Source organism: Myxine glutinosa, chromosome 9 (assembly GCF_964187855.1).
Source record: "Myxine glutinosa chromosome 9, kmMyxGlut1.1, whole genome shotgun sequence".
Lineage (NCBI taxonomy): Eukaryota > Metazoa > Chordata > Myxini > Myxiniformes > Myxinidae > Myxine > Myxine glutinosa.
Genome location: NC_136269.1, coordinates 22,201,883 through 22,218,731, shown reverse-complemented (window position 1 = coordinate 22,218,731; position 16,849 = coordinate 22,201,883). Strand labels below are relative to the sequence as shown.

The 16,849-nt window shown below is 41.8% G+C and overlaps 1 protein-coding gene across 1 annotated transcript in view; it reads left to right on the top strand.

Moving 5' to 3' along the window:
- The window catches only part of DNAH9 (dynein axonemal heavy chain 9), a 241,309-nt gene that overhangs the window by 120,716 nt on the left and 103,744 nt on the right, over positions 1 to 16,849 (top strand). The window contains exons 40-47 of the mRNA XM_078785082.1: positions 2,744 to 2,891; positions 5,065 to 5,239; positions 8,489 to 8,662; positions 8,771 to 8,978; positions 10,436 to 10,601; positions 10,689 to 10,791; positions 12,437 to 12,676; positions 13,563 to 13,724. Of these exons, the coding sequence (XP_078641208.1) occupies positions 2,744 to 2,891; positions 5,065 to 5,239; positions 8,489 to 8,662; positions 8,771 to 8,978; positions 10,436 to 10,601; positions 10,689 to 10,791; positions 12,437 to 12,676; positions 13,563 to 13,724 (1,376 nt within the window). The remainder of the gene's footprint in view (positions 1 to 2,743; positions 2,892 to 5,064; positions 5,240 to 8,488; positions 8,663 to 8,770; positions 8,979 to 10,435; positions 10,602 to 10,688; positions 10,792 to 12,436; positions 12,677 to 13,562; positions 13,725 to 16,849) is intronic.

The following is a 16,849-nucleotide window of genomic DNA, read 5'->3' as shown; positions in this document are numbered from 1 at the left end:
ACGTGGTGATGCTATGTGCCACACAGCAGATCGCTTTACGTGGGCTTAGGGACGACAAGGTGGATTTCGCTCAGGCACCCGTAACCAACGAAGGGAACTTTATAGCTATCATTCGTCTTCTGGCAGAGAGCAATCCTGCCCTGAAAGAGCATCTAATCTCTGGACCGAAGAATGCTCGGTACACCAGTAAAACGGTTCAGACTGAGTTGATCAATGTAGCTGCCGACTTGTTCCGTGACTACTTTCGAAAATGCCTTGAAAAACACCCTCACTTTGCAATCATCGCGGATGAAACAACATCACAAGGCCGTGAGGTTTTGTCAGTATGCATTCGCCTACTCGACTTCCTTGCTGATCCATCCAAACCGAAAAAGCGTGAAGTGCTGATAGACATATGCGACCTTGAACGTACGACTGGACAGGCTATTGCCAAGGCAATTCAAAAAAGCCTTGAGAGAAATAAGATCAGAATTGCTGATTGTAAGGGTCAGGCATATGACACAACTGCGTCAATGAGCTCCGACAAGAAGGGTGTTCAAGCTGAAATTTCCAAGCTTGCGCCGGATGCGGATTATCAAGGTTGTTGTCTGCATGGACTCAATCTTGTTATCTGCCATGCTTGCAAAATCCCATCCATTGTAAATATGATGGATAATTGCCGAGAGTTGTTAAGCTTTTTTGACAATTCACCGAAGCGACAGAGGTTTTTGGAGGTCATTATCCATGCCCTGTCTCCAGACGCAAAGAAGGTCAAGCTAAAAAACCTGTGCAAGACGAGATGGATCGAAAGGCATACCGCCTTCGAAACAATCTTCGAGCTGTACGAATGCATTGTCGTCACTCTCGATGAAATATGTCAACCCACAACTGATGAGAGATTCTATCCGCACAATGAAGAATGGAGCTGGGACACAAATACCAGGACTGCAGCCAATGGTCTACGGCATACGATGGCAAGCTTTGGCCATATTGTCAACTTCGTGTGTGCAAAGGAACTGCTGGAACCTATCCGACCACTGGTTACATCGCTACAAGGTAGACTGATGGAGGTGTACTTCGGGTTTCAGAAGATCGAAGAGGTAAACCTTTCGTATGTGGACATCCGAAAAGGGATCGACGAGTGGTTTCAGCATATGTACGTGGAAGTACTAGCTGTAGCTGAAAAAGTTGGGTCTACTGAGCAACGGCCAAGAGTATGCAGTCGACAAACACAACGAAAAAACTGCCCATCTGAGTCCGTAGCCGAATATTGGAAGAGGACTGTAGCGATACCATTCCTTGACGTGATATGTAGTGAGATGAAATCTCGGTTCAGTCAGGATAAAAGGGCGCATCATGAGCTTTGTGCTCTCATTCCTGAGGTAATCGTGAAACAGAGCACTGCCTAAGTGAAGGAGCTGGGTCAATGCCTTCTGGTGAAGTGGAACCACGTCATGCCGCTCCCATCAGCCTTTCAAAGTGAGCTGCAGAGGTGGATGAATTACTGGAAGCTATCTCCGCAAGCTCAGTAACCTGCCTTTTGACCTTCCATGCTGACGCCACCTTCTTTCCCAACCTACGAGAACTACTGAAGATTCTAGCTGTGCTGCCAGTGGGAAGCGTGGAGGCAGAGAGGTCGTTCTCGTGTTTAAGGCGTATCCACAACTGGCTCCGAAATACGATGGCAACGGAGAAGCTGAGCGACTTGGCAGTAATCGCTATGCACGGACACGAGGTGCCAATCTCAAAGGCGGACATCTGCAAACGATACATGGATCTACACCCTCGTCGAATGATGGCATCGTCGTCGTTTGATGACCGTGATGGTGATTAATTCTATGCACGAAAATGCCGGTGACAGAGTCACATTTATCATGTTTGATACCGCTCACATTCATGTTCATTGTTTCTGATCAGTCAAGTAATATTGTAAGTTGGCCAGCGATTACTGATAGTCGGAATAAATTCTTCATCCCGATACCGGGTCACTGTTTTGGTCAATCTTATTTCTTCCTATTTTACGAAAATTTAACTCATTGATGAAAAATTAAAATCCCTACCTAAAACGTCATACTCTAGGAGTCCAACAGTGAGGCAGATTTGTTTCACAGAATGCAGGAAATTGCATTTCAGAACAAGCAAAATTGAAAATTTCCATGCCCCCCCCCCCCGGGCCTCCCTAGCGGGCTCGGCCCCATTGGGGCCTCGAGGAAGTCACCCCCCTGCAGAAAATCCTAGATCCGCCACTGAGTGCGTATTATTATCGATGTTGCGTCATACGGGCCTTATGCAGAGTTTTAAGAGTGACGTTTCCTATACTTTGGGATCTTATCCTTAACATGAACATGACCGACATGGTGTATGACAGACGAAGGTGAGTTGATTCACGCCGAAAAACGTCAGCTCTACTGATTCGTAAGTCCAACTTTTTCAATTATAAATTTTTGCTGATTTAATTTGACTTCATGACTCAAAAGAACCTGCACCGATTTAACATTACAATGATGATAATGATAAGGATGATGATTATATAAACCAGGAAGAATAAGATTATAATGAAGGAGTGAGTAAATAATTGCTGGAATTGAACAACAAACTCGTGTTCAAAGCAGGATGATACTTGGAGCACGATGGGTTAACCTTTTGGTGGTGCATAAACAAACAAAGTGACTGTCCTCGGTAACATATGTAAAGTTACAAATGTGACATTTTGGTTTAGTGTTTCACTGTATAAAAATAATTGTTTTCTCGGTACTCTTCACAGGAATCTTGTATATCAACCCCAGTGATCTTAGCTGGTGTGCCCCAGTTATGAGTTGGATCGACCAAAGACAGGTGCACTCTGAGAGGGCCAACCTCAGTATCCTTGTCGACAAATATCTCCCAGCTTGCCTCGATGCCATGCGGAACAGGTATCCATTTTGGCTTGAGAGAAGCATGCAATTTGGAAGCTTCCATTTTTGAAGATACCTCATTTGAGCAGCCTTGGAATATCATGATATGTTCTAGCTCTTCCACGAGCCGCAATCGTGTATGTATGTATATATATATATATACAACAACAACAACAACAGGCATTTTAAGGCCATTTTCCCTACTAGAGCGGGGGTTAGCCTTGCGGTCCCCATGACAATCTTCTCCATTTTGCCCTATTTTCTGCATCTCTCCTTGTTAAACCTTTGTCCGCATTTCTTCTTCCACCACCTCTAGCCAAGTCTTTCTCGGTCTTCTCCGGCCTCTACTTCCTTCTACATTCATTTCCATCACTCTTCTCAACCAGTCACTTTCATCCTTCCTCAACACATGACCAAACCATCTCAACCTGTTCCTCTTCACACGCCCTCAAAACAGTATATATATATATGAGCGCTGATGTACGTCAGCTAAACTGCCACATATAAATGGACATGGCTCTGAAAATGGAAGTAGTAATTACCTCCACCACCGAAGGTTAGGTTTTTACCTCTATCTGTCTGTGTGTTTGTCAGTCTGTGAAAGGTGGGCGGAGGTTATGTTTTTACCTCTATCTGTCTGTGTGTTTGTCTGTCTGTGAAAGGTGGGTGGAGGTTATGTTTTTACCTCGATCTGTCTGTGTGTTTGTCTGTCTGTGAAAGGTGGGCAGAGGTTATGTTTTTACCTCGATCTGTCTGTGTGTTTGTCTGTCTGTGAAAGGTGGGTGGAGGTTATGTTTTTACCTCGATCTGTCTGTGAAAGGTGGGTGGAGGTTATGTTTTTACCTCTGTCTGTCTGTGTGTTTGTCTGTCTGTGAAAGGTGGGCGGAGGTTATGTTTTTACCTCTATCTGTCTGTGTGTTTGTCTGTCTGTGAAAGGTGGGCGGTGGTTATGTTTTTACCTCTATCTGTCTCTGTGTTTGTCTGTCTGTGAAAGGTGGGTGGAGGTTATGTTTTTACCTCTATCTGTCTGTGTGTTTGTCTGTCCGTGAAAGGTGGGTGGAGGTTATGTTTTTACCTCTATCTGTCTGTGTGTTTGTCTGTCTGTGAAAGTTGGGCAGAGGGTATGTTTTTACCTCTATCTGTCTGTGTGTTTGTCTGTCCGTGAAAGGTGGGTGGAGGTTATGTTTTTACCTCTATCTGTCTCTGTGTTTGTCTGTCTGTGAAAGTTGGGCAGAGGGTATGTTTTTACCTCTATCTGTCTGTGTGTTTGTCTGTCTGTGAAAGGTGGGTGGAGGTTATGTTTTTACCTCTATCTGTCTCTGTGTTTGTCTGTCCGTGAAAGGTGGGTGGAGGTTATGTTTTTACCTCTATCTGTCTCTGTGTTTGTCTGTCCGTGAAAGGTGGGTGGAGGTTATGTTTTACCTCTATCTGTCTCTGTGTTTGTCTGTCTGTGAAAGGTGGGCGGAGGTTATGTTTTTACCTCTATCTCTCTGTGAAAGGTGGTGGAGGTTATGCTTTCACCGCTGTCTGTCTGTTTGTCTGTCTGTCTGTGAAAGGTAGGTGGAGATTATGTTTTTACCTCTATCGGTCTGTGTGTTTGTCTGTCTGTCTGTCTGCCTATCTGTGAACAGGATATCTCAAAATGTTGCGATGTATTCAGATGGAACTTGGTAGACAGGTTGGGTGTGTGACAAGGACTAATTGATTCGATTTTTGGTGAAGATCTGGATAAATAATTTGTTTGGTGATTCTTCGGCATTGAGTGATGGGGCTGAGTTCATCGAGGAGACTCGACATGATTGATAGGGCTAAAACGATATAGAACACGATATCTCAAAAAGTTTGGAAGGATTCAGACTAAACTTGGTGGAAACATTGGAAGTGTGACAAAGACAAATTGATTTCATTTTAGTGAAGATCCGGATCCAGATCTGATAAAAAATTTATGTGATCCTTCACAATTGAAGATGGGGCCAAAAACTATATCAGTGACGTAGGTAATAAATTTGTTCGCTTTATGTGAGTGGTTACAATTAAAATCTGCTTAGCTGTTACAAGGTAACTCAATACATAGCCTATAAAACATGAAACTCTGAAGGCAATATTTGTTACAGCGGAATACATAACCACATATTAGTGTCCTTTGTTGTGCCACTGATATGCCTTATGTTTAGCTTCCTGTCCTTGGCAGGTTCAAGACTATAATTCCACTTCCTGAGCAGAACTTGGTCCATACTCTGTGTTCTCTGCTCGATTGCCTGCTGACCTCTGAAAATGCACCTCATGACTCTCCCAGGGAACTTTATGAGCTTTACTTCGTCTTTGCAGCTGTCTGGGCCTTTGGTGGAATGCTTTGTCCACAGCAGGTTGGTCCTGTCCTTAAATCAACATCAGCTTGACATTGCAGCTTTGCACAAGTAGTTTTAGTTTCTTTCTCCAATAATCTTCGAGAAGACTCATGTCGTACCGGTAGTATGGAGAGTAAGTAAAGATGCCGCAATACTGTCAGCCAGAGAAGGATCCAGCATCTTGAGCTATGTACTCAGAAGGGAACATCAAACAGGCAAACCTGCACGAAGAATGTTGCTTCAGAAGCACATCTTAGTGTTAGCTTTAGAGGAAAATCATTGTTTTATATATATATATATATACAGTGCATTCAGAAAGTATTCAGACCCCTTCACTTTTTTTACATTTTGATATGTTTCAGCCTTATGTTGAAATCGTTTAAATTCATTATTTCCCTCATCAATCTAAACTCAATACCCCATAATGACAAAGAGAAAACAGGATTTTAGAAAGTTTTGCAAATTTATTAAAAAGAAAAAACTGAAATATCACATTTACATAAGTATTCATACCCTTTGCTTTGACACTTGAAATTTAGTTCAAGTGCCTCCCATTTCTCTTGATCATCTTTGAGATGTTTCTACACCTTGATTGGAGTCCACCTGTGGTAAATTCTATTGATTGGACATGATTTGGAAAGGCACACACCTGTCTAAATAAGGTCTCACAGCTGACAAAGCATATCAGAGCAAAAACCAAGCCATGAGGTTGAAGGAACTGCCTGCAGAGCCCAGAGACAGGAATGTGTCGAGGCACAGATCTGGGGAAGCCTACAAAAACATTTCTGCTGCATTGAAGGTTCCCAAGAGCACAGTGGCCTCCATAATTCTTAAATGGAAGAAGTTAGGAACAACCAGTACTCTTCCTAGAGCTGGCCGCCCGGCCAAACCGAGCAATCGGGGGAGAAGGACCTTATATCCTGTCAATCCTGTCCAAACAAGTGAAAGCCCACAGAATCTTGTTTCTCACAGTCTGAGAGTCCTTCAGGTGCTGTTTTGCAAACTCCAAGCGGGCTTTCATGTGTCTTTCACTGAGGAGAGGCTTCTGTCTGGCCACTCTGCCATAAAGCCCAGATCGGTGGAGTGTTGCAGTGATGGTTGTCCTTCTGGAAGTTTCTCCCATCTCCACACAGGATCTCTGGAGCTCAGCCAGAGCGACCATCGGGTTCTTGGTCACCTCCCTTACCAAGGCCCTTCTCCCCCGATTGCTCAGTTTGGCCGGGCGGCCAGCTCGAGGAAGAGTCCTGGTTGTTCCAAACTTCTTCCATTTAAGAATTATGGAGGCCACTGTGCTCTTGGGAACCTTCAATGCAGCAGAAATGTTTTTGTAGGCTTCCCCAGATCTGTGCCTCGACACAATCCTGTCTCTGGGCTCTGCAGGCAGTTCCTTCGACCTCATGGCTTGGTTTTTGCTCTGATATGCATTGTCAGCTGTGAGACCTTATATAGACAGGTGTGTGCCTTTCCAAATCATGTCCAATCAATTGAATTTACCACAGGTGGACTCCAATCAAGGTGTAGAAACATTTCAAAGATGATCAAGAGAAATGGGAGGCACCTGAGCTAAATTTCAAGTGTCATAGCAATGGGTATGAATACTTATGTCAATGTGATATTTCAGTTTTTTCTTTTTAATAAATTTGCAAAACTTTCTGAAATCCTGTTTTCTCTTTGTCATTATGGGGTATTGAGTGTAGATTGATGAGGGAAAAAATGAATTTAAACGATTTCAACATAAGGCTGCAACATAACAAAATGTGAAAAAAGTGAAGGGTTCTGAATACTTTCTGAATGCACTGTATATACATATATATATATACATATATACTGTATGTATAATTATATATATAATACATATATACTGTATGTACTGTCATGGCCAAAGATATTGGCACCCTTGCACTTTTTTCAAATAAAGCACCATTTCTTCCAGAAAATTGTTTCCAGAAAATTTTTTCCAGAAAATTTCAAGCAGGTGATTCTCCTTTAATTTGGAAATGAACTCACCTATGGTGAGTTTCAGGTGCCTGCAATATTTTAAAAATCACTCATTCAACCAGTTTGAATGGAGAAAAGGAGTCATTATTCTGTTTTGTGTCACTGTGTTTACCGCAATGAGCATGGAGAAAAGAAATAAAACCAGAGAATTGTCTGAGGAGGTCAGACACAGGATTGTTGCCAAGCATGGACAATCTCAAGGCTACAAGTCCATCTCCAGAGACTTTGATGTTTCTATGTCCACCGTACTCAATGTTATCAGGAAGTTGAAGGCCCATGGCACTGCAGCGAACGTCCCTGGACATGGCCGCAAGAGAAAACTTGATCGAAGATTGTAGCGAAGGATTGTTTGAATGGTGGAGAAAGCACCTCGATCAAATGCCAAACAGATTCAAGCTGACCTTCAGACACAAGGTACGACAGTTTCAACTCGAACCATCCGTCGCCAACTCAATGAAAGGGTTTTCTATGGTAGGAGACCCAGGAGTACCCCACTGCTGTGAGAGAGACCCAAAACACACCTGAACAAGCCAAAATCATTCTTGGAGAATGTCCTGTGGACAGATGAGACCAAATTAGAGCTTGTTGGGAAAGCGCATCATCTCTATTTTTACAGAAAACAAAATGAAGCCTTCAAAGAAAAGAACACCTTCCCTACAGTCAAACATGGAGGAGGTTCAGTGATGTTTTGGGGTTGCTGTGCTGCCTCTGGCACTGGGGACCTTGAATGTGTGCATGGCATCATGAAATGAGGAGATTACCAAGGCATTTTGGAGCACAATGTTCAACCCAGTGTCAGAAAGCTGGGTCTTCGTCGAAGGTCATGGGTCTTGCAGCAGGACAATGACCCCAAACACACTTCAAAAAGCACCCAGGAATGGTTCATGCCAAAACTCTGGACTGTTCTGAAGTGGCCAACAATGAGTCCAGATTTAAGTCTAGGGTGTCAATAATTTTGTCAATGCCATTTCTTTTTATTTTCTGATTTAAAAGGATATATTAAGTTCTGAATCAAAAACAAAGGTTCTGTAACATCAACAGCGAAATAAAGAATTGTGGAGACCAAATACTTTTGTCAATTAAAACGTATTTTTAGAGAAAGTTGTGAGTTGTTTGAAAAAAGTGCAAGGGTGCCAATATTTTTGGCTACGACTGTATATGTTTGTATATAATACGGTATATGCATTTGTGTTTTGTTCCATGATTGTTGTTCCATGATGAATGCATGATTTAGTAAAAGACAACACTCCTGACTGCTCACATTTTCAGTCGAGAGACCAACAAGCAGAATTTAGCAAATGGTGGACATCCGAGTTCAAGACGATCAAGTTCCCTACTCAGGGGACTGTCTTCGACTACTTTGTTGACGGAGATACCAAGAGGCTTGAACCTTGGTCCAATCTTGTTCCAACCTTCATCTTCGACTGTGATGTCCCTCTGCAGGTGAGGCCACACCAAGATGCCAAGAACCTGACGTTATTTGATGTGATTTTGCTTTTCACCATTGGGACATAATTGTCATTTTCACTGGATGTTTTACTTCCTGTCCAGGCATGTCTTGTTCACACAGCGGAGACCATAAGACTGCAGTGTTTACTAAAGTTGCTGATAGTGCGACATTGGCATGTTATGCTGGTTGGTAATGCTGGGACAGGCAAGTCTCTGCTCATTGGAGAAACACTTCGAAGCATGGACAGAGATGAGTTCCTCATCAGAAATGTCTCCTTCAACTACTTCTCCTCGTCAGCAACACTGCAAGGTCTGGTGCTGCATTAGAGTCTCACGGAGTGTTACTGCATTGCATAGCAATGAATTATAAAGTGATTCACACAGGATTGTCAGCTTAGTAGATGAGTTTTTTTTCCTTGCAAATGGGAGCCAATGATTCATATCTTCTTTGCAATACATTTCCACTTATGTACTGGAATTAATGAAAGTGGAATGACCCATTTATTATGTCTATCGTATGCTAAAATATGGGGCTCACAACGTGTAATATGAGAAGAAGTGTAGACTGGAAGGTGAGCTGAGGGCAGAGTGTGCTCGCTTGGTGCAATTGCACTGTAAGGAACCTTAAATAAATGTTGTGCCATTTTAAGGTCAATGTAGGAATTGTTCATACCTTCACGGGATAATTAGCCCGTCCCACCGAGCTGTTGGCATCAAATTTTCAACAAGCCATTACTATGGGAATATGGAGAAAATAATTAAGAATTGGGTAAAAATGTGAAAGGACAAAGTCAAAGTGACTAGAAATATCCCTTATTAGCTACGCTGCAGAACGGCAAGTACGAGACGCCCCGCTTTTTAAAATGTTTATTTATTTATTTATCATTGAGTTTCAGTCTACCTGTCCAGGCCATAACATTTTTACCAATGAGCTTTTGTCACCAAATCTTCATCATAAGAATAGAGAGAACACAAATTAATAAAATGTACAATTTATTTTTAACTGTCGTTTTCTCAAGTTGGTTTGAGTACAAAGTGGACGCAGACGAGCATTGCATTTTGGGATGCTTTCTAGTTGTTGTTTTTTAAATGACAGCATTATGAATTGATTTTTGCATTCCTTGAAAATGCCGAGCAATGAACGTGTTCAAGTATGAACCATCTTTAGAGGCCATTTTTCACCGCAGAGCAGGGGTTGGCCTTTTTCGAGCATCGTGGTCCCCTTTTTTGAAGCAACGTTTTATGGCCAGATGCCCTTCCTGCCGCCAACCCTGTTAGTCGCCTCTTGCGACACACAGGGAAGTACCAGTGAACTGGTACTCTATTTGCCGACCTCGGAAGGATGACAGGCTGAGTCAACCCCCCGGCGTTAATTCAGCGATCGACCGGGATTCAAACCCAGGATTCTAGGATCCCAAGCTGGCACCCTAACCGCTAAGCCAACACCAGGCTGAACGTGTTCAAGTATATTCAATTGTAATATATTAAACTCGTGCTAATGAGTTAAAACTAGGGCTAATGAAACCAATTAATTGAAATGAGTGCGAAGCAGGTATCTTGGAACTCGTGTTGATGAAAGTGGACCGCAACTATAAATCAAAGTGACATGTAGAAGCAATGTGCCTGGGAAAAAGAGTGTTGCTCAAAGCTATATAGGGAATGTAAGCGAGGATTGTGGAAATTTGTGCTCCATATTTGTGGACAAGAGTTCATCTTTGAGGAATGACACAAATACACTGCCATAAAATTGCTTCAACACCTTTGCAGCGACGTTGCAGAAGCCTCTTGAGAAAAAAGTTGGAAGGGCCTACGGTCCTCCAGGCACAAAGCACATGGTGTATTTCATTGACGATTTTAACATGCCACAAGTGGATGATTATGGCACGGTACAGCCACACACACTGCTTCGTCAACACCTGGACTATCACCACTGGTGGGTCATGAGCAGGACACCAAAGTGCTGAAGGACAAACTAGTGTGTGTTTTCTTTTTCAGGATAACTTGACTTTGCATGTTGCAGGTATGACCGGGATACACTTGGTGTGAGGGACATCCATAATGTACAATATGTGGCATGTATGAACCACGTGGCTGGCAGCTTCACCATCAATCCCCGGTTACAGGTATAAAGAAAGTTTATCGATCATCGTTAACCCACACGTGCGCAAAGCAAAAAGTTGGTGGGATTAAGCAATTGATTCACTCTGTCTATCTGTCTATCTGTCTACAAACGTCAGTTTATGATCAAGATACAACTTGATATTAATTCAATGTTGTATTTTGAACACGAATCGGAACATGAATCGAAAAATGAGCCTGTAGTTTAGCAGCACTTTGGCTCTGAATTTGTCCTGATCATGCATCTGCAGAAAGGAGTGAGAATGTTTTGTTTTTTTACTGTCTGTCTACCTGTCTGGCAGTCAAACAAAATTGAAAATCATTCCAAACAGGAAACTTACTGTTTTTAAGGACATCATAAGGAACACACAACAAGCACGGATAATTAATGTAGCATGTTCAACAAGCATTCTGAGTATTGCGCTGCAATACATGTCCCCTACCGGCAGTCTGTCGTCGGGAAAACTGTTGGGGAATTATATAATTACCAACTCACTGTCTGAGGTAACTCGGCTAAAAATTATCCGATTTGCACCAAATAAAGTTTATGAATGGTTGCACAGACCCCTACTTCTCACTAAAAGTGGAAACAGAATGTAAATTGGAGTTAAAATAGGCCCGCAAGGTCGCTCCGTGGAGCAGCCTGCACGTATTGCACTATGTGTGAATTATATAATTACCAACTCACGATCTGAGGTAACTCGGCTAAATATTATCCAATTTGCACGAAATAAAGTTTATGAATGGTTGCACAGACCCCTACTTCTCACTAAAAGTGGAAACAGAATGTAAATTGGAGTTAAAATAAGGAATATTAACAGCTTTGACTTACCACACTCCAAATTATAGTCCGGAAAATTGTTGGGGAAATTACCAAAGTTCAAAGTGCCATAACTTTGTCAAAAAATGATCGAAACGTCGTGAAGTTCGAACTAGATCTGTAACTTATCATGAGGAAACCATGTACCAAGTTTGAAATCATTAGCATTAAGAATTTAGAAAAAAAGTCAGGAAAGCTGTTCTTTGCGTGACGGACGGACTGACGGACTGACGGACTGACGGACTGACGGACTGACGGACTGACGGACTGACGGACTGACAGACGGAGGGACGGCGTGCAAACCTATAGTCCCCTCCGGTGTACACCGGTAGGGGACTAATAAGGTGGTGTATAAGATGCTGCATCAACGGTGGTAAACGTCCGAATAATTTTTTCGACAACCTTCAAAATCTTTATTTTATTTCAATTGATTTATATACTTATGAACACCGTTGAACACAAATCGCCTTTGTGACACTCTCAAAAACCTTTCAATCAGCAGTACCTAAACAAAATATTACAGCATTTTACTTCATCTCAACCAATCCAATTTGCTGCTCGCAGATCCCACCCATGTCCTTGTTTTAAAAAGCCGTGCGGGATAATGTGTCCCATGAACTCTCAAGATATTATTACGATTTTATTACCATCATGGTTGCTGCTCTGTTTATTTTTGTTGGCATGCTTTCATCTACATTTCCTTTATAAAATGTTGTGCTACATTTTTGGCAAACAACAACACAGAACACGAATTTCCTGAAAATCTAATGAAATGTATTTCATAATGAGGTAGTTTTTCAAAATTTGAACGAACCTTGTTTCTTTGACAGCGTCATTTCTGCGTCTTCTCAGTTTTATTTCCTGACAAAAAGGCTCTCACGTCTATCTATAGCTCCGTCCTGGAGCAACACCTGCAGTGTGGTGCTTTCACACCTGTAATACAAAAGACAGCACCAGAAATAGTTCTTCTTGCTCTTGATCTCCACCAAAAGGTTTCATCCATGTTCCTACCAACAAACATCAAGTTTCACTACATCTTCAACCTTCGAGACCTTTCCAGAATCTTCCAGGTAATCTTTCAGTTTGTGTGCATTTCGATGACCTTTAAGGGGAAAACAGGAGCTCGGCAGTAATTGGCTCTCTTCAGTTGTCAATGCCATGGATTGATAACTGGTTGATTTGTTATCGCAAAAACTGCCGGCACATTTTGTTTGCTAATACGCAATGCCACCTTGAAAAAGCAGTACTGCCCCCAAATCTTCCTAACCAACTACAGATGACACATTCAGGGGTGCTACCTTGTTGGGCAGGCATGTTAAAGGTGGGATTTCATGAATGGATCTCAATATTGATGTCATTTTAGTGTCCTTGAAATTGTAATCACCACTGTAAGGTTTGTAGAGTGATTCCTTTTGATAGTTTCAGTGCAAAAAGGCCTTGTGATTTGCTTCTCTACCCAAGACCTCTGACTTCTTGAAATATTTGCTCCCGAACCCCAACTTTTTTTTTTGACCAAAAAGCAAGGTGCCTCAAATAAATTCTTTATTTAGGTGTCAGACAAAGACTTCTTTCTGTGGATCTTTGCTTGGCTGAAATGATGGAATAATTTTTGTGGATCTTCTCTTAGCTTGTGGTGGACTAATTTTTGTGGATCTTCACTTAGCTTGTGATGGACTAATTTTTGTGGATCTTCACTTAGCTGAAGTGATGGACTGATTTTTGTGGATCTTCACTTAGCTGAAGTGATGGACTGATTTTTGTGGATCTTCGCTTAGCTTGTGATGGACTGATTTTTGTGGATCTTCGCTTAGCTTGTGATGGACTGATTTTTGTGGATCTTCGCTTGGCTGAAATGATGGACTGATTTTTGTGGATCTTCGCTTGGCTGAAGTGATGGACTGATTTTTGTGGGTCTTTGCTTGGTTTAAGTGATCATTGTGTGAAACGTGCATGCAGGGCTTGCTGTTCTCAAAGGCCGAAAATTTTCTTCACAAAACTGATATATTGCGGCTTTTCCTGCACGAGTCCAACCGGGTTTACAAGGACAGGATGGTGGAAGAAAGGGATTTAGAAATGTTTGACAGAATCCAAGCCACATTGGTGAAAAAACACTTTCATGTACGTATGACTCAAGGTTGTCTTGAAATGATCTACACACCAACCTACACCAACTAAATAAAGAATTGTATTGGTTCTTTGTGGGCCTCAACCAAGCCCAAAGGGGATTTTCTTTTTACGGCATAGCCCATAGGGCAAAGCCGTCTAGAACAGTATTTGTCCGTCTGTATGTATGTATGTATGAATGTATGTATGTATGTATGTATGTATGTCCCCTCAAACGTATACCAATCAGAGCTGAGGATCTGGTCACATGACAGCGTGATGTGATTACGTCTGATGTCATTACGGCGGTACGGCAGCTGACTCCACACTGTGGCATTTTGATTCCAATTTCGTTCAGGCCGAACATATCGTCGAACCTGTCGTATATCACAATCGCCATGCTCTACCCTTACGTTTTTCACTCAGTGTGAAACACAAACAAACCGATTGTTAAAATGACCATCAAATATCGAAGGCATCGGCATTACAGCTATTGCAACAATACGGTACGTATAGGCCTTAGGCTTCATGCCTCACCTTCGGACCGCTTCGGACAAAATAAGCCCGGGTTTCTTCATACAGTAGTGTATCGTTTCAGTCGTATAGTTTTCTTAATAATAATAATAATAATAATAATAATAATATAGTAAATATAACCATAATACTTTAATCCCAATGACGTGAATGGAAAGTTAATGGATTGAAGCGGTGTTCGGTTCATGATCAATGATGAGCGTTGTTCGGCACGAATATTAATAACCGTGGAAGTAAGGAATTCACCTCGGTTTTTTAATGGTAATATCATTTTCGAAATAATGATAACGTAACGTTAATATTATAGTAAATATAATCGTAACATTAATCCCTTCGTAGTGACTGCAAATGTACTGGAAGTTAAAATATATCATGTTCTATATATTAAAGTAGTGGAAATTTTGTGTCCTGCTATCCCGCTACATCATTACATCTATGATGTCATTACGACGGCTGACTCCACGGACTGACATTTTAATTTACTTGTACACCCACTCACTACAGGAGCGGCAGGAAGGGTCATTCCTCTTTGGGGTATATAGATTACAGTCGATCTATGGTCGGGTCTCAAGAACATTGCATGTGTGTTCATTTACCAAGTTTCTTGTGGAGAGATCGCCAAGTGGTTTAAGCATTCGAGCAAGCACTCCATTCAAAACCGTTAAGGAACGGCTGGCTTGGCAAGCACTAGGTAGCTGCTTGGTAAATGAACACAACTCCAACCCTTGTGGGGTATATAGATTACATTAGATCTTCGCTCAGTTCTGTGAGTAAAACTTACCTCACGGATGTCGGGATTCCTCCAAATTTCTTTGGTTAATGTTATAAGCAGCATTAGCGACTGTTTGAAAAGCTTATCATATGTGTTTATTGTTTATAATATTTTACAAGCCCGGCTAGGCTGCTGTTAGACTTTTGGTCTTGTTTGTCTAATGTTTAAGCCGATATGGTTTCTTTATATGTGTGCAAGTGTTTGCATTTTCTTTCATCGCCATAATATGTTAAATTCTGCTCAAAGGATGGCTATTTTAGGCATGGGCTTCCATTTTCCATCACAGCCAATTCTGCTATTAAAGGGACACAATCATGAAAATTTTATGAAGAGATATGTTTTAGAGGATGATATCTCTCACCCATTAGCACAAAAAATATATTTTTGGGGGGAGAATAATAAGCTCATAATCTTGTTTTAAAATCGGACTATTTTCACTTCCGTTATGCAAATGAGCTACTTCCGTCGATTCGTGTGATGTCACGGGAGGAATCCTCCACAGGGGCACACCTCACTGACGGTCATGTATGTCTGCGTTTCTTCACAAGTTATTCTAGCATTCAAGATGCTGATGTGCCAAGCTTTTAACTATTCAAATTGTTGAGAAATTTGCCCACATAACTCAGAAGTTGTTTTCATGCATTCCTGACCAACACAAAGATTGTCAACAATTGTGAGGTTGAAAAACCTTGGAAGTACCAAATGAAATATCAAAACGTACGTTCAATCAAAATTATCGGTTTGTTTGTGAAAACCACTTTGAGCCGTCAGGGTTCATATTTCATCAACAGCCGATCACTACCTGGGAAACAAACCTCGGAAATTGCTGAAACATGACGCTGTATCGACACTTAACAGGCGAGAGTTACGTGTTGATTTGAAACCACGCCCAAGCCAGGCTCACGTGACCCAAGCTCAGAGCTGGTCCTCAAGTCGTTATACATAGTAGTTGTGTGTGTGTATATATATATATATATATATATATATATATATATATATATATATATATATATATATATATATATATATATATATATATATATATATATATATATATATACAGTGGAACCTTGACTTACGAGTGCCCCAACTTACGAGTTTTTCGAGATACGAGCCGTCGCTCGGGCGGTTTATTGCTTTGAGATGCGAGCCGAGATCCGAGTTACGAGCTTTCGCCACCCGGTCACGTGGTTATCTTGCCGTGCAAGTACAGTATCTCTGTCGTATAGCGCTGCATTTTTGTTTTCGCATTTTGGTTATTTCGAGTTTATGCCGCCAGGTGGGTTCTGATCACGTGGTTATCTTGCCGTGCAAGTACAGTACGTATCTCTGTCGTATAGCGCTGCATTTTTGTTTTCGCATTTTGGTTATTTCGAGTTTACGCCGCCAGGTGGGTTCTGGTCACGTGGTTATCTTGCCGTGCAAGTACAGTACGTATCTCTGTCGTATAGCGCTGCATTTTTGTTTTCGCATTTTGGTTATTTCGGAAAATTTCTTAGTTTTAACCATGGGGCCTAAGAAAGTGAGTGGCAAGTGCAGTGCTGAGAAGAAGAAGAGGATGATGTGCTTGGATATAAAACACGCAATCGTCGAAAAACATGAGCGAGGTGTCGAGGAGGACGTATATAACGGCAGAGGAGAAGAGCATGCCAGGCCACAACTTGTTCAGAATGCCGGCGATAGCTCGCCTTCTCTTTGTGGAAAACACGGTACTGAGAAGAAGAAGAGGATGATGTGCTTGGATATAAAACACGCAATCGTCGAAAAACATGAGCGAGGTGTCGAGGAGGACGTATATAACGGCAGAGGAGAAGAGCATGCCAGGGCACAACTT